Source organism: Tenrec ecaudatus, chromosome 7, assembly GCF_050624435.1.
Source record: "Tenrec ecaudatus isolate mTenEca1 chromosome 7, mTenEca1.hap1, whole genome shotgun sequence".
NCBI lineage: Eukaryota > Metazoa > Chordata > Mammalia > Afrosoricida > Tenrecidae > Tenrec > Tenrec ecaudatus.
The window spans coordinates 38,123,709-38,148,474 of NC_134536.1; the positions used below are offsets into that span (position 1 = coordinate 38,123,709).

At 42.4% G+C, this 24,766-nt stretch overlaps 1 protein-coding gene across 1 annotated transcript in view; it reads right to left on the reverse strand.

Annotated features, from left to right (window-relative positions):
* Positions 1–24,766, reverse strand: part of ENPP1 (ectonucleotide pyrophosphatase/phosphodiesterase 1) — an 87,586-nt gene that overhangs the window by 10,928 nt on the left and 51,892 nt on the right. The window contains exons 7-20 of the mRNA XM_075554536.1: positions 22,877–22,956; positions 21,661–21,780; positions 20,372–20,481; positions 18,829–18,894; positions 18,457–18,529; positions 14,931–15,039; positions 13,623–13,754; positions 11,124–11,155; positions 10,249–10,376; positions 9,013–9,082; positions 7,739–7,826; positions 5,887–6,056; positions 5,192–5,243; positions 3,000–3,154 (exon numbers count right to left, since the gene is read on the reverse strand). Coding sequence (XP_075410651.1) covers positions 3,000–3,154; positions 5,192–5,243; positions 5,887–6,056; positions 7,739–7,826; positions 9,013–9,082; positions 10,249–10,376; positions 11,124–11,155; positions 13,623–13,754; positions 14,931–15,039; positions 18,457–18,529; positions 18,829–18,894; positions 20,372–20,481; positions 21,661–21,780; positions 22,877–22,956 — 1,385 coding nt within the window. The remainder of the gene's footprint in view (positions 1–2,999; positions 3,155–5,191; positions 5,244–5,886; positions 6,057–7,738; positions 7,827–9,012; positions 9,083–10,248; positions 10,377–11,123; positions 11,156–13,622; positions 13,755–14,930; positions 15,040–18,456; positions 18,530–18,828; positions 18,895–20,371; positions 20,482–21,660; positions 21,781–22,876; positions 22,957–24,766) is intronic.

The following is a 24,766-nucleotide window of genomic DNA, read 5'->3' on the forward strand; positions in this document are numbered from 1 at the left end:
GTATGCTTTTTCCTGGCTCCCGAACCCTGATTTGCAGAGAAACGGGAGTGTCCCTTTCACTTGAAGTGCAAAGTCGGAAACTGGGGAGGTGCGGGGCAGGGAGAAGAACCCCTGGACAGCACTGGAAACTCTCGGGAAGAGGGAGGGATGTAAGTGCGTGCCGTTCTGTATAAGGGAACGTGAAATCCAAGTACAGTCTTTAAAAATGCAATACCTACGATATTGAACCCTAATGAATAAGACAAAGAACCGGAGAACAGAGTCAAAATGGCTCACGGCCTAGCAGCCTTCTGGCGCAGGTGAGGAGCGCATCCTGGCCCTGGGCCTGGCAGGGAAGGAAGCCACACCCAGCGGACGCGCTCACAGAGCTCCTGCGTCATCCAGCTGCACGTGTGCTGAAGCGCAGGGAATTGAAGGTACGGTGGTCATGCGTTGGGCTTCCCATTGCATGGTCATGGTCAGCAGTCTGAAAGCACCAGTCACGCCTCTGGGAAAAGACAGGACTTTCTATTCCCGTAAATAACGATGGTCTCCGAAACTCCTGAGCAGTCCTACTCTGTCCCACAGGGTCACTCGGAGATGGCGTCGCCTCGAAGGCGTGAGTTTGGGATTTTTCGAGTCTTCTAATCTGGTGGCATAGTGAGTTGAGTGTTGGGCAGCCTACCACAAGGTCAGCAGTTCATAAGCCACCAGTCTTTCCTTGGGAGAAAGACGAGGCTTTCTACTCTTGTAAACAGATAGAGTCTCAAAGCCCAAAGGGCAGTTCTCCTGCTCCGGAGGATCACGATCAGCTGGAATCACCTCAGTGGCAGTGCGTCTGGTTCTTCTTCTGATTCCAAGCTCCATCGTAGGTGCAGCCATGGAAACTGCAGGGGTCCTTCGCTGGGCCCACTCCTGAAGACTTCAGGAAACTGAGACAGTGTGCTTGGCACTCCCTCCCTGCTCTTCCTGGGGCAGGAGTTCACAGTCCCAACAAGCACAGTTTTGCACCCGCTGCCCTGCCAAGCAGCCTACCGTCCAAAGTGTCGAGGCAGGAGGCAGAACTTCCTCTCCGTGGCCATGTACCAAACTCCACATAGTACAGTCAAGCTCTCCCCCAAACCCATGCTTCACCTCAGACGACAGCACTGGGCAGCCTCCTTCGCCCTGTGGTGGACACCACACTTCCCACTACTATGCGGAGAGATTCGGTGCTTCAACAGCCACTTGGTTTGGTGAAGAAGAAGGACACTTCCTCCTCCATTCACTGATTAAGTAAGAACTCATCAGCAACTCAGATACAGGGCTTTGGGTTGACAAATATAATACTAACAGAAAAAGGTCCAACCAAGTCACCGCATTGAGTTGATGCAGACTTATAGCAACCCCGTGAGTTTCCAAGACTGTAATTGTCCGAGAAGTATCTGGTGGTCTCAACATGTAGGCCTTGCCATTAGCAGCCCCCACAAGGCTTCTCAAAATAAAGATCAGATGATTTCATAATATAAGGTTGGCCCATGAATTATTTGGATTATATCTGGTCATCCTAGAGATGGAAGCAGTGCTGGTTCCGTAGACTCCCAGCTAGACCTGGGGAGAGCCGTCTGGGCAATAATGTGGCTCACTCTCGTTAGAACGCTGAACTGTCAGTGGCTGTGAGACGGATTGACCCAGTGGCTGACAGAGGGGCTCAGCGACGGGAATGGTTCTGAAGACGGCACAGGACCATGCAGTGTTTGCTTCTGTTGTGCGTACTAAGGTTGTTATGGGTTGGAGCCAACACCATGGCATCTAACAACTACAGCAAGTGTATCAACTTAGGGTCATCAGGTTCTGGGGTAGAAAATAAAGTCTGAATTGGTATCGTGTTACAAACGCACACACAGAGACACACTTGTAGGCACTGATAGAAACCCTCAAAATATCAACTGCACGCAGGAGATCTCTGAGCCAGTTAACACTTTATGAGAGTAAGTCAAAAAACATTGTTCCACAATCATGGAAATCTTCATTAAACAAAAGTGTCAAAATGTGAAACTCCTGTTTCCTGACATACGCTCCATCCAGGACGGTCGACTTGTGACGGGCCTGTGGCATCTCTGCAGCCCTTCCACCAAGAGCTCGGTGCTCTGTGAGTTGCAGTCCACAGAGGGGGCGATCTCAGTGCCTGCAAGGGACTCAAACCCTGGCCCTTTCCACATTCTTTAAGTTTTAAGAACCAAGTTTGAAAAGGCAAGACGGAGCTGTAAGGTGGACGAGGTGACACTTGCCAATGAAGTTCTTGGAGGACGGACAGTCCGTGCTACTCTGAAAGCATAAGCAGGTCCCTCATTGTGATGTGGAAACATTCTCGCCAAAACTTTCCTGCCCCTTTCTTCACTCACGCAGCTTCCAATCTCCAAATTTCCTCTCCGTGCATTTCTTCCCAGGACCATCATCAAGAGGACTGCTTCGCAATGCTGAAGAGAACTAGGCCTACCCTTCTGAGCTGGTCTCTTTGCTGATTTGGTGGCGTCCCGAGCTTTCTGCTGTCCGCATTTTTGTTCTGAGAGCCAGAGTACTCAACCAAGGAAGGCATGGGGTTCTCAGACTCCACAGCCATCCTCTGACTCCAGAGACGCGTTTAAACACGCTTTGTTTGGGGTCAAGTTCTGGCGGGTATGAACTGGAATACTTATTTAGTAGCAACACTCTTTTTAACCTACGCTATCTTTAGAGAAGAATATTTGCAAATACTTGTAAATGGAATCATAAGTTCCCTTATAAATTATAAATTCCAATGAAATTATAAATTAAAATAACAAAACATTACACTGGAAAGAGGGGTAGGACTGTTTACTTCACATCCTTCACCTCACAAGACCAGAAATTTATTCTAAATGGTTTTAGACCAGTATTCCTCTAGTTGGGCAACTTAGTAGAGAGCCAATATAAACAGCACACAACTATGCTTTCAATGTTGGTCTCAATAAGTATACTTTTAAATAGCTCACATAGCTAAAGAGGTGGCAAATACTTGCATTTCTGCCAACGGTGTAGGATGTCCAAAGCGGCATCGAGATGCCCTGGCTGTAGCCACTCACAAACCGGTGCTGATAAAGAAGACACGCGGTGCTGTCCTTCTGGAGAATCCGGGGCCGGCCGTACGGCAAAGTGGCACGCTTAATGCTCTTCTCTTTGAGGGCCGGCAGATGAAACATTGAAATACACAGAGTTAATAATTGATATAAATGATGGTATACAACGATACATTCTTCTAACCCCTTTTTCCACTTAATCTTGTGAAAGTTGTTTTCAACTACAAAGAAATTAAAATAAGATTTTAAAAACACCAATGATAATAAAAGGATTTTTTTTTAAATGTAATTTCCTTCAAGTTTTGACGGAAAGGTGAATGTCACACCCACTGCCATTGAGTCTGTTTGACTCCTAGTGACCAGAGAGAAGACGGTAGAACTGCCCGCTTTGGATTTCCAGAGCCATATATCATCTTGGGAGCACAAGCCTCTTCTATCTCTGGCAGAGAAGCTGGTGATCTTGAACTGTCAATCTTGAGATTAGCAGCTCAGCTGTTAGTACCCAGCTCCTTAAGAGCATACTTTTTAGTTAGTACTGCAAACCGCATTAATAAGACATTTTAAAACATTATTTTAAGGACTTATTCTTCAAGACATGGTTCAAAATGTAAACTTCCAGGATGATACAGAACTGCAGTTATAAGAATCAGGTGAATGAAGCAGTAAAACACTGCTCCTTTGGTAGTGGCCTTGGAGTTGGCTCTATCCCAGTGGTTCTCAACCTTCCTAATGCCACAACTCTTTACTATAGTTCGTCATGTTGTGGTGACCCCCAACCATAAAATTATTTTCGACGATGCTGGGAGAGTGGAGGGTGAATGGGTTGGAAAGGGGGAACTGATTACAAGGATCCACATGTGACCTCTTCCCTGGGAGAGGGACAGCAGAGAAGGGGGGAAGGGAGACTCCGGATAGGGCAAGATATGACAAAATAATGATGTATAAATTACCAAGGGCACATGAGAGAGGGGGGAATGGGGAGGGAGGGGGAAAAAAAAGAGGACCTGATGCAAGGGGCTTAAGTGGAGAGCAAATGCCTTGAGAATGATTGGGGCAGGGAATGTATGGATGTGCTTTATACAATTGATGTATGTATATGTATGGATGGTGATAAGAGTTGTATGAGTCCCTAATAAAATGTAAAAAAAGAAAAGAGGAGAAAAAAATGATTAGGGCAAAGAATGTACAGATGTGCTTTATACAAGTGATGTATGTATATGTATGAACTGTGATAAGAATTGTATGAGCCCCAATAAATTGTTAAAAAAATGTACTGAAAAACTCAGCTTATACACGAGCATATATGGTACCTCATCATCTCATGTCATTCTCATCACTCCATAATTAAGGCTATCTGCTTATTTTACAGATGAGGAAATAGCAGCTTATGGAGAGCAGGTAATTTTATCATGGGCCCACATTTTCTAAACTCGAATTTAAACCTAGATCTGCCAAATTCCCAAAGGGCTGTTTCTAACCACCATACTTTGCTACCCTAGACCCATCGAAGAACTTTCTAATGCAAACAGTTACAGCAGGGATTTTACTTGGTCAAGGTGAAAGCAGAATTAGCCTAAAATTCCCTTTCTATTAGTGTAGGGGTAAGGGGTGGGGGAAGGGAATCAGCCAAGTAATGGAAGAACCAAAGGTTATATTAAATGATACTGAACATCCTATTTGAAACTGAAGAAATTCATTAGTTGTCTACATAATCCTAACTTCCATTGAAAAGAAATGCCTTTAGACAAACTAAATCCATTGATAGTCTTTCATAATGAATACGATTCAAGAGAAATAAGAGCAACAGATATTTTCAATGGAAATCAGATGATCCTTTAATAACCTTCAAAAATCTCTAAATCTGCAAAACACTACCATCATGTACCTAAAGAGTGATTGAGCTTCCACTAAACACATCGCACACTATTTGCACTGTCAGTGTCCTTTCAGGTTCGTAGGATGAGCAGTCAGGTAGAACAGGGCGATCTGTATGCTTTCTCAGGTGATCCCTCACTACTCCACTACTGTCCCTGGCTAATCTCAAATAATGTCCAGGCTTCACAGCTCAGTGACTCTCACTGTTGACAAAAGTCCTATTTCCCATGCCAAGCTTGAGGGTAACCATATCTTCTTACCTTCTGCTGTGGTCAAGTTCAACTGTGCCTGCAAATCCACAATTGGTACAATCTGAAGAAAGAATAGTACAATTTTAAGGATCAAAAGGCTTCTTAATTTTGTAAAATGTTATGTGTACTGTTAAATGTAACAGATCAAAGGTAACATTTTAAAGTTTTGTACTGAGTTTTTTTTCATAAGGAGGACAAAAGGATAGGATGGAAAATGTACAAAAACAAAATGATTATTGTAAACAATACTAGTAACTAAAAAATTACAACAGCTTTGTATTAAGAATGGAGTGGGGAAAGAGCCATCAATCCATCTCCTATCAAAAATGTTTCCCCTAAATACAACATAGGTTGGGAGGTGTTCCACCGAGGGACATTCTGATTGGATTACTCCGTGCCGAAGGCTTCCCTACAAGATAACAGCATGGATCCTTTTAGCTAGTGCATCGGAGGACTCAATTCGATTTCTTCCAACCTACACCTAAGTCAAGTCACAGAGGCTGTGGTTGTTAGGTGCCATCGAGTGGTATGTGACTCCCAGTGATTGGCTGATAGTGACACAGTCACTGCAGAGAGGAATAAAATAGAAGTGAAAATGCAACAATTACAAAGTGATTTTACCATCAACTGTATCCCCAGCGCATGCCATGCAGCAGGCTGTCCAGATACGTGCACGCTGGGTGTGACTCCCCACCAGCACTTACGGAGGCACTGCAGGAGCAACCAAGGTTCTCTCGGCTGGTTCTTGTGAACGGGCACTGGGCCAGGGGCTGGGCTTCTTTGGGATGCTTTGGCGTGTGGACCGGACTCTTTAGAAGGTGGTTAAGACTGCCACGAGTTCCGTTATTAGAAGCAGGTTCCAAATTCAGCAAATCTACATAATGTCAAGAATGGTCGCGAGTTACATCATCGTTTCAAAATGAAGCCGATAATAGACTTGCAATATGATTTTGATTTCCAAACCAAATCTGTCAGAATTCTCTACTTTTCCTGAAAATAAAAGTAGACAAATTTCCTAAGCTTCAGGAGATTTTGGATTACGCTATCCACATCTGTATGTCACTTAAGTATCCAACCACATGTCCATTTGTGGATTCATATCTTTTTTGAAAAAGGGAAAGTAGCTCTCCTTTATTTCTTCCCCCCCCCCCCCCCAATGGTTTTAATGTCCTCGAACCCAGCTCTGGGTTGAACTGGATCTCAGGTCGGGTTTAGGCAGGTGAGCAGAGGGCATGGTGGTGGGTGCAGGCCCTCAGGTTGTCCCTGGGCAGGTGGCAGCAGCAATGATTGCTGAGCAGCCTGGGCTGGCTCCTGCTGTTCAGGCAGGCAGAACAGTGGGCAGCAAGGGGCATCCTGCTCGCTCCCTCCTGTCTCGGCCTCCCCTGCACTGGTGCTTGCTCCGCTCGCTCCTGGCAGCAGCTCCCTCAGGGGCAGTGCCAGGGATGAGGACAAGCAGAAGCTGGCAACATCCTATTTCACAGAACATGTTGTGACCATAGTTTCATAGTGGGTTACCAGGTGGGCTTAGAAACCACAAGCAGGTCCCTGGGGAAATAGGCTCTGTCCCTGCAAAGATTTATAATATCCAAACCCACAGGCGCAGTTCGCCTGATTCCCAGAGGGCCGCTGCGAGTCAGAACTGACTAGATGGCAATGTTTTGTTTCTTTAACATTTTTGTTGCAGACATTAATTGATGTATATCTCTTCATGATCACGATAGCTATCATTTGCTGGATAATTACTATATGTGCTTATTGCCAATATTTATTTATACACAATAACAGTGCCTCACCTGGGTTCTCTAATCTTACAGAAATAGGTCAAGGATATGGAACCAGCTTTTTTTTTTTTGGGGGGGGGGGCGGGAAACAACTCTGTCTGTATCTAAAGCCCATGCTCTTAATAATAAAAACAACAGGAAGCATTTATGCAACAAAGCACTTTCTTTGTGCCAGGTACTGATTGAAGTACTTTAGGATAAATATATTACCTCACTTAGGGTGTATATGCTCCCACTAACAAGTTATACCTAGAACACATTCACAGCTTTGTAAATTCTCGGTGTGTATCCGTAATAACACAGAATCATATTTTACACACAATGCCCCACCACAAAGGTTAGCTCATACGGTACACAGCGCAGTAAGCTGAAATCTCCCTAAGGGGTTCTCGTCCATGTCTCTAACATGAACAGATGTTGCCGTCTGTTCATACTGTGATTGCTACACACGTGTCGTCGGTTTCGCCCACGTTTCACTGACCCAAACCTTTTCCTCTGGTTCCCTCGGCTGCAGGCTCTGAGTCGGTCTTCATGACTCGGCCACATATGCACTGAAAACAAGCTGTGGGTGTTCGCCTTTCATAGCTTGCAGCCCAGTACAGGAAACGTAAGCAATCAGCGGATATGTTTGAAGTTTGTTTTTGTTTTTTTCAGGAAGAAGAAAGGTAAAAACGTGGGGGTCTGCCTCCACCATTGTCTACACCAGGCGCCCACCAAGCTAATGCTGTCCATCGCCTCTGTGCAGAAGGGACTGACGTCACCGGTTCACACTCACCACACATTAAATTATAAACTTCAATGTTTTCAAAGCTGTCAACTTCAATGCCGTGCTTGAATCCAGGTCCGTAGCCAATAAACAGGGCCTAGATTCAAAGAGTAGCAGTCTTTCAGAATATTGCAGTTATGTATCTAGTTGTTAAAAAATTAGGCTGTCCACACTGTGTGGGTGTACACCGACACCACACACACACACACACACACACACACACACACACACTTATACTTTTTATTTTCAGATAAGGAGAAACTGCTCCACCCAATATATTTTTTAGGCTATTATTGAATCCTGGAAACCCAGTGTCTTTTTCTTAGCTTAACTGCAATTCTTTAGACAATCACAAGAGAATGGATGATAAAATCTTTGTGTCTTAATGAAATGGGATGTAGTTTCACATTGTTCCCTTTCCACAGTGCCTGTGGGGGTCAAACTAGAATATGACCATGAATGTATCTTGAAAATGTTAAAAAAGCTATATAAATAGAAGCTATTATCTTCTTTCAGAACATAAATATGTCTCTTCTCACCTGCTAAGTCACTGGCGCTCATGTGGGTGCACAATACATGTAAAATCACTACTAACAATGTGCTGAGAACTAGGGGACAAGCCATGTGTCCAGGAAGCCAGTTGCTGTCGAGGTGGTGGCTGCTCATAGCACCGCTGGAAAACAGATAGGACCGGCCCCGCGGGCTTTCCAGGCTGCACACCTTTCTAGAAACAGCCATTCTCATCTTTCCTGCAGAGCGGCCGGGGGCTTTGGACAGGTGAGTGGATTCACCACTGCGCCACCAAGGGTCTTTGCTCAGGAAACAGGGGAGGAAAAAACTGAATAAAAAGTCGATTAATGGAGCTTGGAGGTTGAGGTCCTCCACCCATTTTGAACTTGTTTTCTGCATGGTTATGTGGAACAGATTCTGTTTCCGTGTTCTCCGTATGGAAATCCAATTTTCTTAGTGCCATTTATTGAAGAGACCTTTTTGTCCTTATCACATGGACTCGCATCTTGGTCAGAACTCAGCTGGCCGTAGCAGTATAGGTATACTTTTATTCTATTTCCTTCTCAGTTCTATTCTCCTCTTGTCTCTATCCACTGTCATGCCCAGACCATGACATCCTGCCTCTCCTGGCTGTACTAGTCGTGTTGCTAGGGGCCAGACCCTATGAAGGTGTGTGCTTCATTCAAGGTATTTAATCAGTCCGTACTTTTCAGTCGAAAACTTTACACAGTAGTTTTTTAAAGATAGCTTTAAAAGAAAATATGCTTACTCACTTGCATATTTGAAAATAAGTTATCAGAGCCATGAAATCCGCTTCCACAATATTTCCCCTCGGAAGGATTCCTAATTTTAACATATAGCAATGAATACCGTAAAGTTCACTCAGAAAACATCAATGATAACCCCAACATGACAGATACCAGTAAAGCATACAAAAAATATTTTGTTAAGCAAACAAACTACTTTTGAAACGTGTTCAGAGTTCACATCTGCTCTTATTTATTAGACAAGTCAATGATAAGAAAGCCACATAGCACAGAGCGTAAAACTACGGCTGATACTGGAGAGCTGATACCGTGCTACAGAGGCCGAGCTGCTTTTAAGCTCTGGGGCTGGTTAGCAGCTGTTAGTTAAACGATTAGACATGGAGATAAACTAAGGATTTGCTTCTGGTTACAATGTTGTCATGTGGATTGGTGTAACCCAGAGCCATGTTCTTGGAACACAGTAGAGCGTCTCAACATAGTCATGGTCCCCTGAAGAGGAAGGACCGCCCCCCTCGTCCATCCTTCTTCCACACACAGAAGGAATACGCAGCTGCAGCAGAAGCGCAACTCTGTTGGCTGGATTCTGCTTCACAGTTTGGTTTTTGCTTCCTGAGGGCATTTATGGTAATAGCCTTTCTCACAACCATCAAGAGTTCATGAGCAGGTTGTGAGATAGTAACAACAGCAACCCCCGAGATAATTCATCAACCCCCAGATGATTGACAGATTGCATAAGGAGAATTTTAAATTCTATAGAGGGAAGATAACTGTTCACTATTATAAAGTGAAGTACTTTGGCTGGTTATGTGCTAGACTTTTAATGTCTTATTTTGAAAGTATTATGAGACACATTTCATGTGCAGAAGAGATAAGATGATGCATGGAAACGAATAAATAAGCCACATTGGGGTAAAAAACCCACTGATGATGCGATGGGTCAGGGCCTGGTTCTCATCCGAGGGGGGCCCTCTCCTGTGCCTCTGGGATGGACCATGTCTGAAGACCCTCTGGGTTGTCACATTTGGGAGAGGGTAGAGCCTGCCAAATATCCCACCATGACAGCCAGTCCCCTGACAAGAGTCGCCCGGCCACAAACATAATGGAGCTGGGATTGGGAAACCCCGGGCTAGCGCAAAGAGAATCCTATTTATGCAGGTTTCCCATGTCTAGGAAGAGTCCAACCATTACCAGGAATTACTGGACTATCAGGCCACATTAGCATAGAAGTTGGTCAGAACTTACAATGCAAGTTGCCACTGAGGATCCAAATAAAACGTCAAAGGTTCGATTCGGTCACTTTTGGCAAAGTGCAAACGCTTGGGCAAGAAGTGCTTTAAGTAAGGTTTAAAATGCTGGTTTGGTTCCAGGCACTGAAATTGTGAAAGACAAAGAAAAGAAATAATTCTAGGAAACTCTTCAGAAAAATGTCCATGGTTTTCCAAAGTGAAGACTTCTGCCTCTCAGACACGTCATTAGCGTGTGCACTAAGTCACAGATGCAAAAACAACTAAAAGTTCTTACTCTTCCCGTAGTGTTCACGTTGAATTTTACAACTGGACAAAATGTTTTTAACTAAGTAATAATTCCTCACAGTGAATTACATGATGGTGCCTCACACAGATCATGAAAAACGGAATTTAAAACCGGTATTTTTTCAAGGAGATTTTGAGGCCCCCTTGTATTCAAGTTATTGAGGATTCTACTTTTGAATATCTATCAGTATATTTTAAGAATTTTATTCAATAGTTAAAATATATCAAGTAAAAACAAGGTGGTGTAGCTCACACAGCATTATGACAAAATCTTATTTTAAAAACAGATATTGAAAACGCAATCCCTGGGATGAAATGTACCAAATGCTCTCATTACATATGACGACGCTGCTCTACATTCTTCTATTTCTCAGAAAGCATCTTTGATGCATTATAAATTTGATAAGGCCAATAAATAAATTATTTTTCAGACATAACAATAAAGATCTTTAAGAGTCAGGGAGCATTTAAATGTTGTCCCAGATACTCAAAAATTCTAGTCCTACAATCCCCAAGAACTCTTTTTCTAAATATATGTGCTATATAAAACTAGCAATTAGAAAATGGCAAAATAAGAGTACTCACAGAAAGATTTCTTGCAATGCTTTCATAATTAACTGAAACATAAGAACAAAGAATTAAGGGTTCATGGGATGCTATTATTAGAAATTAATTCCAAAGCAGATTTCAAACAGCGTATGCACTCATTATATTGAAAAAATGAAACCATCTTCGTTCGACGGTTGCCCACGCTGCCCATGAAATCCCGTCAGTGTTCAATGAAAAGGCAAGCTACGGAACATCCGTCAGTCTGTCCATCTGTGAATTTTTTCATCTGTCTGGCCATGCAGCCATTCATCGGATTCTCTGCCAATCCATCTATCCAAAGATTTACAGACCTGCTTATCTAATCTAGTATAATTGCAATGTGTGAAACTGTTTTCTTTAAAAACAAACATGTGTCTTGAATCTGCATAGAAAACACCTGGAAAGAAACATTCGCACTTAACAGTGTTTCTCCAGGGAAGGGAGCTGAGCTAGGAAGTAAGGGTACTTTAGAAAGGAAAGCTTTCCCTTTTTTACCTATATACTTCAATATTGAAGGATAGGGCCCGAATATCTAAATAACAAGGACTACATAGACCAGAACTTAAAAATATGGGCAAAGGAAGGAGAGCTGAAACCAAACTTGCTTAGCAAGCCTACAGTATACTGTGAGATGCAGATCAGCAACCTTCAGCCACATTGTTCATAAATTTGGGAAATTTCCAAGAAAAAATAATGTGCTACATGTACACGCGTGTGCACACACACACACACACACGAGTGTGGAAGTGAGGCTTCAAAGGGTCCATTGAAAAAACAGAACTCAAAGATATTGGCACTTGTCCATGAGCTCTTTGAAGCCCACATATAAACAATGTATGGTGATAAATTCATAATAATGTTCTGTGTGGGGCGTGTATGTACGGTTTGCTTTCATTTGGAAAATCTCAGGTCCTAATTAAGATGCCCTGGGTGTTGTTAGTGCTCGTCTGCTAACTGAAAGGTCATCGGTTAGAAGATGCCAGCCTCCATGAGACGAAGATCAGGCAGCCTACTTCTGTGAAGATTGACAGCCTTGCAAATCCCATGGAGTATTCTGCCCTAAAGGGTCACTATGAGTTGCCATCAGTTCCACGGCAAGGGGCTTGACTTTTTATTTGGGGGCCGTCAGCTCAGGCACCCCTTGCCTCCTTTACTTGTCATGTCGGAGCTTACGCATTTGCATCCCGAACCTCACTGGCAACGACACTGCCTAAGTAATTTTTTGTTTGGCTGATTTTATAGTAATCATGCACTTCCTTCATAACTTATTTGAACACCCTAATTAGATCTTGTCTTGGTGCCTATGAGACCACTGCTTTGCTCACCATGCTAGTGTTACTTGCCCAACCATTTTCCTACAGGAAGGGCCTCTCTCTCCTTATGCCTGTCCAACAGCATCTATTCAAATAGAGAGCACCACATTGCCCAAATATAACCATTGCATATATATGTGCTACATATGTTATATATATGTATGTAACATATAGCTTTTATCTGTTTCAACATTCATTGTCACAAAGAAAGATAAATTAGGTTTACCTTAAAGTTTCTGAAAGTTATGAAGGGTGATATTCAAAAAGGGGTGACAGAGGTGGAAATAGCTATGAAAATGGGCTTCATTTGAAAAAGAATGACTATGTTTAAAATTTTCCCAGCACTTTGGGAATCCACATGTGGTTGAGAGAGATTGTGAAATGTTTTCTCCTTCCCTGTTGGCAATATACATTCTTTTTTTTTTTAATACTTTTTTTGGGGGCCCTTACAACCCTTATCACAATCCATACATTCATCCATCGTGTCAAGCGCATTTGTACATATGTTGCCATCATCATTCTCAAAACATTTTCTTTCTACTTGAGCCCTTGATGTCAGCTCCTCATTTTCCCCTCCCCCCCATGAACTCTTGATAAATTCTAAATTACTATTTTCATATCTTACATTGTCCGCCGTCTCCCTTCACCCTCTTTTCTGCTGTTTGCCCCATGGGAACGGGGGGGGGGCAATATACATTCTTGCGGGGGTTTATTTTGGAAGGGCTTCAGGAAGTCATTTCTTTGGACAAGAATCGGTTGCTTATACAAGTAGTAATCTCTGCCAGCGCCAGCATTCCTCCTCCTGAGAGAGTATTACTCTAAAACAGCGGTGCATTATCTTAATGGAGTCTCATCAACTAATTAAGTGTGAATAAAACACAGGTGAAGTTTTCTCAGACTTTTCTCCTAGTACAAGCTAGAACCCTGCAAGTAAAGAATATAGGCCACCATAACATTCTACAAGATTATCAAAGATAAGGCTGAGCCACAAGCAACAAGACAGATACATGGTTTAACTTGTATCTAAGTCCACTGAATCTCCTTGGATGCCATGACTTGCGCTGAAGAATTAATCACGAAGAGGATGCTAAGATGAATCGATTCCTTTTAGTTCAGCTATAATGATTTAGAGGAATGTATTCTGAATGCAATCCCATTTAAGTTAGCATAGAGGTCTACTTACATGAATAGTATTTGTCTGGGACATCAGAGGGCCTCAATCGAGCTGCCGGTCCATAGACGACTTTAATATTTTTAACATTCCCCAAATATTTATTCAGATATATGAATTTCTTACAACTGCCTTGTTCCATACCTAGAGGAAAATATCCCCAAAGATGTTACAACTTTAACTTAAAAATGTAACAGATAGAACACTTCGACTTTAGAATAGAAAGCACTAGCCTTGTGTTTAGCATTTGGCTCAGATGAACACCTAGGAAGTCAGACACCGAATTCACCAAGATCCACAGTGCAATCTTTAAAAAAATGTTTTCCTTTTCTCTCACTTAAAATGAATTTCATGCTGCTTGTTTATACATTATAATGTATAATGAGTGAAGTGCAATGTATTGTGATAGTTTTAGGCTAATGCAGCAGCCCAAAGACTGAGTATTTCTCCCAAATCACCTAGAAAACTACCTTGGGCACTGGTGGTGTAGTGGTTATACATTGGACTGCTAACTGCAAGGTTAGCTGTTCAAAACCAGCAGGCATCCCAAAGGAGAAAGATGGCTTTCTACTTTCACAGAGTTATGCTCTCAGAAACTCGTGGGGGTGGGGGGGTGGCATTTTATGATGCCCTATATGGTCGCTAGGAGTCAGGATCGACTCAGTGGCAGTGAGTTTGAGTTCCTCTCACTCAAGGAGTAGAGCTTCTTTGGAATATAACCATTTTTCCCCCCTGAAAATAGCTATCAGTAATTATTTCTAAAGGAGACTCCAACAACAAATAAACCAAATCAGAACCTGTTTTCTACTTTCTTCTATACACACAGCACAGAAGATCACAGTGAGCGAAACAGAAATGCAATATCGTCAAAATTAATATGTACGGCCTTGAGTCAGAGCTACCATTCAACAAGAACGTGACGGGGTACATACAGCCCTAACATTATCAGAGGAGATACAGTAACATTTAATATTGAAAACAGGTGAAGTTACCACCCAAACTACAGGTGTAAGCCTTCCCCAGAAAAGAAGATAAGGTTCATTGCACTTGGCAAAGTTGTTGGTAAATTGTTCCATTGGAACTTTACAGTTCATCTCATTTTTCCTCGTGACTTTGAAAGAAATTTTATTTTTAGAATGTAAATTGGTTTCATTTAATGTCATAAATAAATTATGTTCAATATGATTCTTTTGTATCCCAAACCATTAACTACACCATTCAGAGGAGGAAATGAAACAATAATCAAGGAAACCTTTATCTTTTCGGTATACCAAAAGATACCACCTAACCAGACAGATACATAATGTCAATCCTGATTACCATGATCCGAAATGAGAATGAGATTCAGGCATCTGTGTAAGCTCAGCTCCTTGAGACCCTCCATCAGCATGCCGACCATACTGTCAACCCTCTGCAATGCTCTGATGACCTGGGAAACGGAAGTAAGCTCATGTGATGCTTTCCATACTACTGGCAATTTCTATGTAAAGTTATCTGTTAAAAAGAAACAGACTTCAGTGGTGCAGCTACTGTGGCGAACTTACACTGGGCTCAGACCGGTCAGTTAAGACCTAAGGGGCATGAGAGAACTGCCGACCATTGAAAGTGATTTGGGTTTTTCTTGGTATTTGCCTTTGAGCCAGTTCCAACACGCAGGATCCCTGCATGCCGCAGAAGCAAACACTGCTCCGCCCCGTGCTCTCTACACAATGGTTGTGCTCTGGAGCATCGCTTCAGCCACCGAATCAATCTGTCTTGCTGAGAGTCTTCCTCTTTCACTGCCCTTCTACTTTCCAAAGCATGAATGTCCTTTTGGAATTACCTGATGTCTGCACCTGTGTAATCTTAACCCTCAACATACCATGAGTTGATCTGATCAGCTCTCCCAGCGCAGGACACTACTTCATTCATCAGACTCAATTTACGATAACTATTTTAAATGCTCACTGGGAAACTACACTGTTCTCTGAGTTTCAAAAGTATTAAAATGCTCATGAAATGCCTTTGCTGTTTCAATGTCTTTAAGTTTTCAAGTTAGGACTCCTATAAATAGGATTGACAATCTCCTTACAAACGGCATGCATTCCATACATAAATATCACAAGGTCAGAGAAAGCAGATGATGTTATCCCCCTGCTTTCTGGCACTTATTTTTCCCTCGCTCCATTCAAAACCACTTGGGAGGTTTTGCTTTAACATGTCAAACCTGTTTCATCTTCAGTCAGTCACGGGAACACGCTGAAATCGGAGACATTTTCTTTCATTTTGGTCTCACTCAGAGAAATCCAAGCAAATGAACTGGAATTGTTCAGTGTCAAGACAAGCTGAGTTTTGATGTGCCAATAACCTGAGAGTTTAAGAGTGTTTACAAGATGATGGATCTGATTTGAAAAGTCACTGGCTCAAACTTGAATAAAGATGAGTCAGAAATCATGGAAAGTCTTTAGGGACTTAGAAAAGGCAGGGCAGGTTTTTAGACATTTATGGTATGATATCAAACAAAAATAGGTAAAGCTACAAAATTGGGTGAACCAAAATGGCAAGAGATGTCAAAACTGTTTGGAGTAAACGCTGGGATGTTCAAGGGCTCGTAAATTCAAAGAGCCTGCAAGTCCAGACGGGCAGTGTTTCCTTCTGCTGTGTGTCAGGTTGCTAGCGGTCGGAACGACTAGACGGCACCTCACAGCGACAGCAGCAGCAGCAGGTCCAGAACATCAACAGAAGGCAGAGAAAGCGCCTCATCAACGTTAGGCTCCGAGTGGAACATAGTCCCGCGGTGTCTGACTGCTTCAGTTCTCGGCAGAAGCCGATAACAAAATTACCAGTAGAGATCAGGTGGACCCAACTGACCTGCACATTCGCCTCAAATATATGAGACTTTAACCCACTGCCAGCAAAGCCATCCCAGCTCAGGAAAACTGTCGGATGGATAGAAAACTGGGGACAGCTACAAAACTCAATCGACAAAAATTCCCCTTTGACTGATGAAAGCAAGGCACACTATTGGCTGACCCCACGTCTTGCCTACCCCACCTCTAAGAAAGACAATTTCTCCTTAAAGAACAGAAGCAAATCAATGGCAACAGGGTTATGAACTACATCAGACTGGTGGGAAATGGATTCTGATGGAAAAATACAGAGGGTCTAAATAAGTAACGTTCCTCTCTCCGTTTTCTTTTACTTGAGCTCATGTGGCTTAGTAGTTAAACATCGGGATGGCTAACCAGAAGGCTGGTGGTTCAAATCCATTCCCAGAAGAAGAAATATATGGCAATCTGCTTCTGTAAACATTACAGCCTTAGAAACCCTAGGGAGCAATTCTACTTCATCCAATGGGGTTATTATGAGTCAGAATCAATTCGACAGCAACGCATTTTTTTGCACTTAAGTGAGAAAAATTAGCACGCTTTTTCCTTTTTCCTTTTCCTGTTGTTGCTATTGCTTTAGTAAACGTTGTTTGTGGCTGTCCTGTTAAAGGGGCCTTCCAGATATCTCCAACGCATGACCACTTTGTCCACAATGGGACAAAACCTCGCTGGTCCAGCACCGCTTTCACCATCTTGGAGACGTCTAAGCCCCCTGCTGGGACTAGAGTGTCACCCTCTCTCTGCGGATTTCTCTCCTTTTCAAAGACCCTGTAGCAGAAGCATCGTGTCCTTTGAGAACAATTAGTATTTGCAAAACAGGGCCCCAAAGAGACACACCTGGCCAGGCTCAGGCTGAGAATTTGTGTTAAAGGGCTCTGGAAACCCACAACCCTCCTAGCGTGAGATACAAGACCAGAGAACGTGATACTAGGAATTTAGAAGTGAAACTAATGGGAAAGGGTGTCTTTTTTTTTTTTTTAGAACATGTTGTGATCTTATAATCACATGGGCTTGAAAGACACACAAGGCTAAAATAAAGACAACTAAGCAAGGATTCTGAGATTAGGGTCCCGGGCAATATCTCTTCTCCTTCTCATTTTAACCAAGAACATTCACAGAACTACTTACTACTTCTTATCCTGTCTTAGATCAGAAGTGAAATGCGAGTTAGCCTCCTTAGAAAGAAGGGAAATCATTTTCTGTTCTGATACTTCCTGTGTTCTGACATCAAATAATGAAACAAACGTATGGCCACAGGAAACCAGAGAGCAGTGTCTATTGTTCTCAAGCACTACACATCTAACAGTTAAAGATTTGCCTACATTCCGGAAGGAACATCAGGTCAAACAAGATCTTACATTCTATGAATGGCTTCCCTGTCTTGAGTTTCCTAGTAACTACTTGGTAAAACAACAAGCATTGGAACTTCTCTGTGGTTTTTAAAATCTTCAGTCTTCTGGTGCAAAGCCCTGCCATGTGGTCTCAGATAATGAGAGATAGAGCTTCTAAAAAGATGTCTGACCATCTGTTCAACACATTACCCTATATCTTCAGGGAAATTTGGAGTCTTAACCATTACAAAATTCCCCCAAACAATCGGTATTTTAGGCTAAAGTACAAAGATAGGGCATGGATAAACAGAATCCAAATAAGTTACGGAATATAGAAATAGAATTATCAAAAAATATTTCATTTGTAAGCCGAAGCAGAAGACTATAGAGTAGATATGGTGTAAAGAATAAAATCGAAAACAGTTTAATTCATCGTCAGTTCAATTTAGCAACATGGAAAGTGGGAGAAAAACAGTCTCCCATCCCTTATTTTAATTAAGTACATCCTTTGTTTTAGTAAAAGTGTGCTAAACACTCTCCCCGGAAATCATGGAATCTTATGTAACGGTCCAGGTACCTGCGTCAAAGCCAGATTCAGTTACATGATAGGATGTTTAATGGCATAATCACTGATAAAAATGTACTTACTTCACTGCTGACGGGTCCATATGAATGACCTGAAGAATCTGGTTCTTCTAAATACAGAGTGTAAAAGTGTGGTCTAAATCAAACAGTATCAAAATGTAATATTTTACGAACACAGTGAGAAACAGAATGGAAAGAATTCAACAATCGACAGCAATTAAAAATCTGACAATACTGCGGTAACATTTCTAAACTTGCTAGGAAATAATTGACAGGTCTGAAATTCTTCCAAAGGTCACTGTAATAAGGAAGGTCACAAAGGAGTTCATTTGGACATGAAATACCATCGCCCACATGAGAACTATTTTGTAGTCGATTTAAAACGCCCTGTCATTTCTGTCAGACCAAGGAGGTAGACATCAATCAGGTACATACCGTTCATCTTTCGGAAGCTTCAGCCACTCGAGAACAGCTAGAATTCGTTCTTCAAATGGCACTGAACTACAACCAACGACAAAAGGGAACAGATCTGTCTGTGGAAAGGGGTGGCTTGTAGTGACCCTAAACATGCTTTTTTTCTGACAACCGAATTAAGAGAAACTAAAACAGTTCCGGGAGGCAACTGCAGTGAAGCCCTGCAACGTTCTTACTGTCACAATTGTTTCTTATCCTAAAGGCAAAATAACTTATTTTCACACAAAAGTTCTAATACTCCCGGTACTTCAGGATATAAAGTACCTGAGAATCTCAATGCCGTACCACAAGAGAAAGCCATAGTAAAATAATGTTAATGCAAGCATAGATAAGTTATTAATAGTTCCATTAAAGAATGTTTCCAGGGACCTAACTCTCCCCTTTAATATTTTTACCTTCTCTTTCTCTTGGTTTGTGTTTTGGTTTTTGCCTGAAGTTAGGCCTCCATCCTCATGCTCTCCTTCACCATGATCTCACTTTTTTTTTTCCATACATAAATTTTTTATTTTTTTTTTTTAGCTTAAATAACAGTTTGTTTTTGTCAGGTATTATTTAATGTTTTTCTTTCTTTTTTTTCTCTTTTCTTCTTTTACATTTTATTAGGGACTCAAACAACTCTTACCACAATCCATACATATACATACATCAATTGTATAAAGCACATCCATACATTCCCTGCCCCAATCATTCTCAAGGCATTTGCTCTCCACTTAAGCCCCTTGCATCAGGTCCTCTTTTTTTCCCCGCCACCTCCCTCCCCATTTCCCCCTCCCTCATGTGCCCTTGGTAATTTATACATTGTTATTTTGTCATATCTTGCCCTATCCGGAGTCTCCCTTTCCCCCCTTCTCTGCTGTCCCTCTCCCAGGGAAGAGGTCACATGTGGATCCTTGTAATCAGTTCCCCCTTTCCAACCCACTCACCCTCCACTCTCCCAGCATCGTCCCTCACACCCTTGGTCCTGAAGGTATCATCCACCCTGGATTCCCTGTGCCTCCAGCCCTCATATGTACAAGTGTACAGCCTCTGCCCTATCCAGCCCTGCAAGGTAGAATTCGGATCATGGTAGTTGGGGGGAGGAAGCATCCAGGACATGATCTCACTTTTATTCTTGCCCAAGACCCGAACAAAAGCCTCACCAGATTGCCAGCGCTTTCTGGAACTCCTCTAGATCAATCTACAATTTATCGAAAAGCCTTTGAGTTCTTATTCTGATCGTCCTCACTTTTCAGCTAGTCTACTTGAGTCCTAGATCTTAGCGCTTGATGTGAAGGAGCAGGTGAGACAGTGGAAGCCCACAATACATTTGCAGGCTCTTCACAGGGAATGAGCCTCCAGTGATTTCCCTCTGCCCGTAATTGAGCAAGGAGAATGAACGACCTGGAGCTCAGACAGCGAGTATGACAGAGATGACTACGGGAGATTAATATGATACTTCTGACTTGGACGGGTTAAAAAAAAAAAGCAATTCCTTATGACTGCTCCTCTTGAAGAAAAGACATACCCATTGTACATTTTGTAGATGTCTGGGAGAACGCCATTGATTTTCACGTCTGATCCTGGCCAAAAGAATGTCCCAGATTTGAGGCCCTGATACTTAGCAGTGAGCCAAATCTGGGGAAGGTAATGAAGGAAAGTTAGTAAGTTAGACAGACAGGCATCTCTTAGGAAAACATGTGTTCATCCAACATCAATATAGGCGCCTCTCAAGTGGCAGGTCTTTTTAATGCTAATAAGTGCCTGAAGTTAGACTATAATAATCACATCAAAGGGAATGATAATGAGCCTTTGAAGAGTAGCAAAAAGGAATGAAATAGCCAGCGCTCAGTCACCTGAAAAAGATGAGCATAAGTTGGCGCCCCCTATAGCTTCTGGAGGTATACCACTAATTAATAGGTTTCTTGGAAAAAAGGAAAATTCACAAATATGCACGCCTTTAATTAATTGGTGTTTTCACGTATGTAACTAACATGAATGAAGCCCTTATTATTGCATTGTAATGTAGGAAAAATGACTCTTCGAAGTGCCTGACATTACTAATTTACATAATCATTACAGTAATGCTCACCTCACTGCCACTGAGTCAGTGCTGACTCAGAGAGACCCTTATTGAATGTGGCAGAACTTCCCTGAGAGTATCCGAGACTGACACTGATTGCCAGAGCAGAAAGCCCTGTCTTTCTCCAGCGGTGCTGCTGGTAGTTTTGAACTGCAAACCTTTGGCATTGCAGCCCCACGAGGCACAGGGAGAATAATTTGATCATTCACACAGCCCTAAATGTCAGGAGTTGAAGTTTGAAGCTATGTCCTGTAATCTGAAGCATTAAGTTTTTGTTCTGTTTTTCATCGTAAAATGAATATCAATACTATCCCTTTATAAACCACTATGTAAATTATTTTTTAAAAATCGTATCTAAATCCTAATCAGAGAGAACATTCGGAGCTAACATTTGCAAATGAAGCGGCTTATTTCCTCCAGAAACAAATGAGCCTTGTGTAGTCTAAACCTATTCCCCTAGACTAATGCTATCTGCCACTGGCCCACAGGGGGGTCAATCAGAAAAGGAAAAGGGCTCACCACGACCCCAACCCAGCTCTGAAGCGAATTACTCTCCTTAAACATAACTCTCTGGTAGAATTACCAGCATTCACCTTCCATGGACCAAGGGATAGGCACAGACAGAAAGTAAGATGGGTCATTAAAAGCTCCGGGACAGCCGGTCTTTTCTCTGATGAAAATAATAAAAGAACTCATGTTAATAGTTGAGAGAAACAAACAAACAAACAACTCACAGGCTCTCCTTTGTACCACTCGGGATTAAATTTCTGTTTACTTTTAAGTGAAAAGGAAGCATTCATTTTGGGATCGTACATTTTGTTGTCAATTATGCCATGAGATTCTGGATAAAGCCCCTAAAAGATTAAAAAATAAAATAGAGGTTTTAAGGTGAGTTATAATTTTTTCCACTGTAAGCAAGAATAAAACCATCAAAGAGAAATGAATAGCTGCAGCTATGACGATTTCTACGAAAGTTTAAGGAGGGAAGAACAAAGAATACTGTTGAAATGCGACCTCTCACGGACTGGGTAGTATTTGTGTTTAAAATGAGTGAGATCCGAGAAAACAGAGGTAATGGCATGAATGAATGTCTACACTCGATATAAATAGGCAGCCTCCCAAATTGTGAAAGATATAAATATATTCATCTTTTTGCATGGCTGGACTTAACCTTTTTTTTTTTTTGGCAAAGCAAACAGCTATTGCTTGGGTCTAAGAATAGTTTAGTGCCATAATAAGTACAATCTAAAGCACACTTTTCTGGCTTCAGCTCTAAGGCTTCATGAAGTCTACTATTTTTCCAGTTTCAAATTAAATCTGGGAACTGTGATTTAAGCCCAAATAGGGCTGTAACCTTTTGTGCAGTCAGACAAAGTGGCTTGCTGCAGATGACTGAAAGCAATGAGTTGAGAGGACATGATTATGGGGGTTTTTTTGCTCAAATAAACAATCGAGTAATTGAGAAAAACCAAGACCTAAGAATCAGAGATTCTTAAAATCAAGGCAAAATGTAGAGGTCATTTGAGGGTCGTTAGTCACTTGCTTTTGAAATGGAGAAAACTGAGATGTAGAGGTCAAATGACTGGCCGAGGTCACAGCTAGTGAGCAGCAGATCAACAGACAGGGCGGAGGTGTCCTCAGGGAACTGCACGTGGGAAAGGAAGTGGGTGGGTTTGGTGCCATGATCTGAAGTACATAACATCTGCATCTCCCTCCTTAGGAGTATGTTGTGTTATTAATTGCCACCAAGTAATGGTGGCCTGTATGTTGCCAGAGTGGAACTGCACCGTGGCTTAAGGCTGTGACCTTTCAGAGGCAGACCACTAGGCCCGCCTCCCAACACGCTGTGGGTCTGTTCAAATAGCCAAGCTTCAGCTCGGAGTGACGCACATAACCACTGGCATTCCCTAGGGACTCTGCTAGGTACGCGGACAGTTCAAATAAACTTACGGTGACAATGCTGTAGTGATTGGGAAATGTTTTGGTTGGATACACTGGTCTCATGTTTTTAGTGTACGTTCCACAGTTTTCTAGGAGGGAAGAAAAGAAAAGAAGATGGCTATTAAATATATCTGTCAGCCCCTGTAGTCCAGTGCCATGGCAGTCTAAATATTGGAAAACGATGTCTTAGCCCAGGGGATATTTATCACTGCATAAAAACTGAAGATTAATTATAAAGCAACATTATTGATTCAAATTCAGTATTAAAGAGCTCGTTGTCAATCAGAGTAATATTTTTAAAATAATTAAGCTAATTAACTTATCGTCTCTCTCATATTAACCATAACATTAAATTCAATAAGGATACACTGTAAAAGAAATGTTTGGTAGACACCTTTTGATCTTATTTGGTGGTTGCATACCTAAATTACAAGAGGTACTTTCAAAAACAAAACAAAGCCCTGTCTTCATAGCAAAATTACAGGGGGAAGCGGAGGCCAGGGTGGTACTCCTCCAGTCCCTCCATCCCGAACCAGCTGTGCTGGAGCACACGCACCGCTGTTTCAAAGACAAGCGGCAGCTGTGGTTTCACTGAGAGAAAGTTCAGAACCAGACTGTTCTGTGGGCCTGCTGACACAGCCCCAGGCTCACGCTTCTTTTCTCTCCTCTACAACTCCAGGACGGTGCGCATCACCAAAGAGCCCGGCAATTCAGGATCGAGGACGGTGCGCGTCACCAAAGAGCCCGGCAATTCAGGATCAAGGACGGTGCGCGTCACCAAAGAGCCCGGCAATTCAGGATCTCGTGCTCGGTTGCTGCTGCTGTTGCTTGCCTTTGAAGACACCCCAGGGAGAGACCTGGCATGGCACCCCTTAAAGAACATGCGACAGCCACCTGCTGACAGCAGAGAACTGTTTGCACACGTTTATTTGGAATAAACCCTTGTATGTATAAACTAGAAGCCTAGCAACAACACTTTGTTACTTATCCTTGTATGTGTGGTGGCTGAGTATGTTAAGGTGACCAGATTTTAACATTGGTAAAGCAGGACACCAGCAGGACACCATTGATAAAACTCAGATCCTGGCGAAATAGCCACATGGCAACCGAAAACCGTATACCTTAGCTAGTCGTGTATTCTTTCCAAAAATCGGGACACGGGAAAAATTGTTAAAAATCGGGACTGTCCCGCCAAAAGCGGGACATCTGATCACCTTAGAGAGAGAGAGAGAGAGAGAGAGAGAGAGAGAGAGAGAGAGAGAGAGAGAGAGAGAGAGAGTGTGTGTGTGTGTGTGTGTGTGTGTGTGTGTGTGTAAACAAAATTCCTCAATTGAACCAATAAGCAGCATCATGACACAGGAGATAATACTGAAATTATTGAGGTTTTCATTGTAATTAGATCCATGAATGCATGTGGAAGCAGCAGTCAGGAAATCAGACGATGGCTTATCCTGGACAAATTTGCTGCAAAAGACCTTTTGAAAGCGTTAGAGAACAAGGATGCCACTTTGAGGATCTGTGTGTCTCTGACCCAGCCATGGTATTTTCAGTCACTCATATCCATGTGCTATCTGGACAAGGGTAAAGGAGACTGAGAAAGAAGCGGTGCCTCTGTGCTGGGGCAGTGGCAAAGAATATTGCGAGTCCAGGAACTGCCAGAAGAGGGACCAAATTATGTTTGGGAAGAAGTACAGTCAGAAACTGTTTAGAAGGGAAGCTTTGAAACTCAGTCTCATGTACCTTGAGCTTGTTATCAGGAGAGGACAGTCCATCCCTTCAAAGGACAACATGCTTTATTACAGAGTAGACCAGTGGTTCTCAACCTTCCCAATGCTGCAACCCTTTAATAAAGTGCCTCACGTTGTGGGGACCCCCCCCACCATAAAATTATTTTCGCTG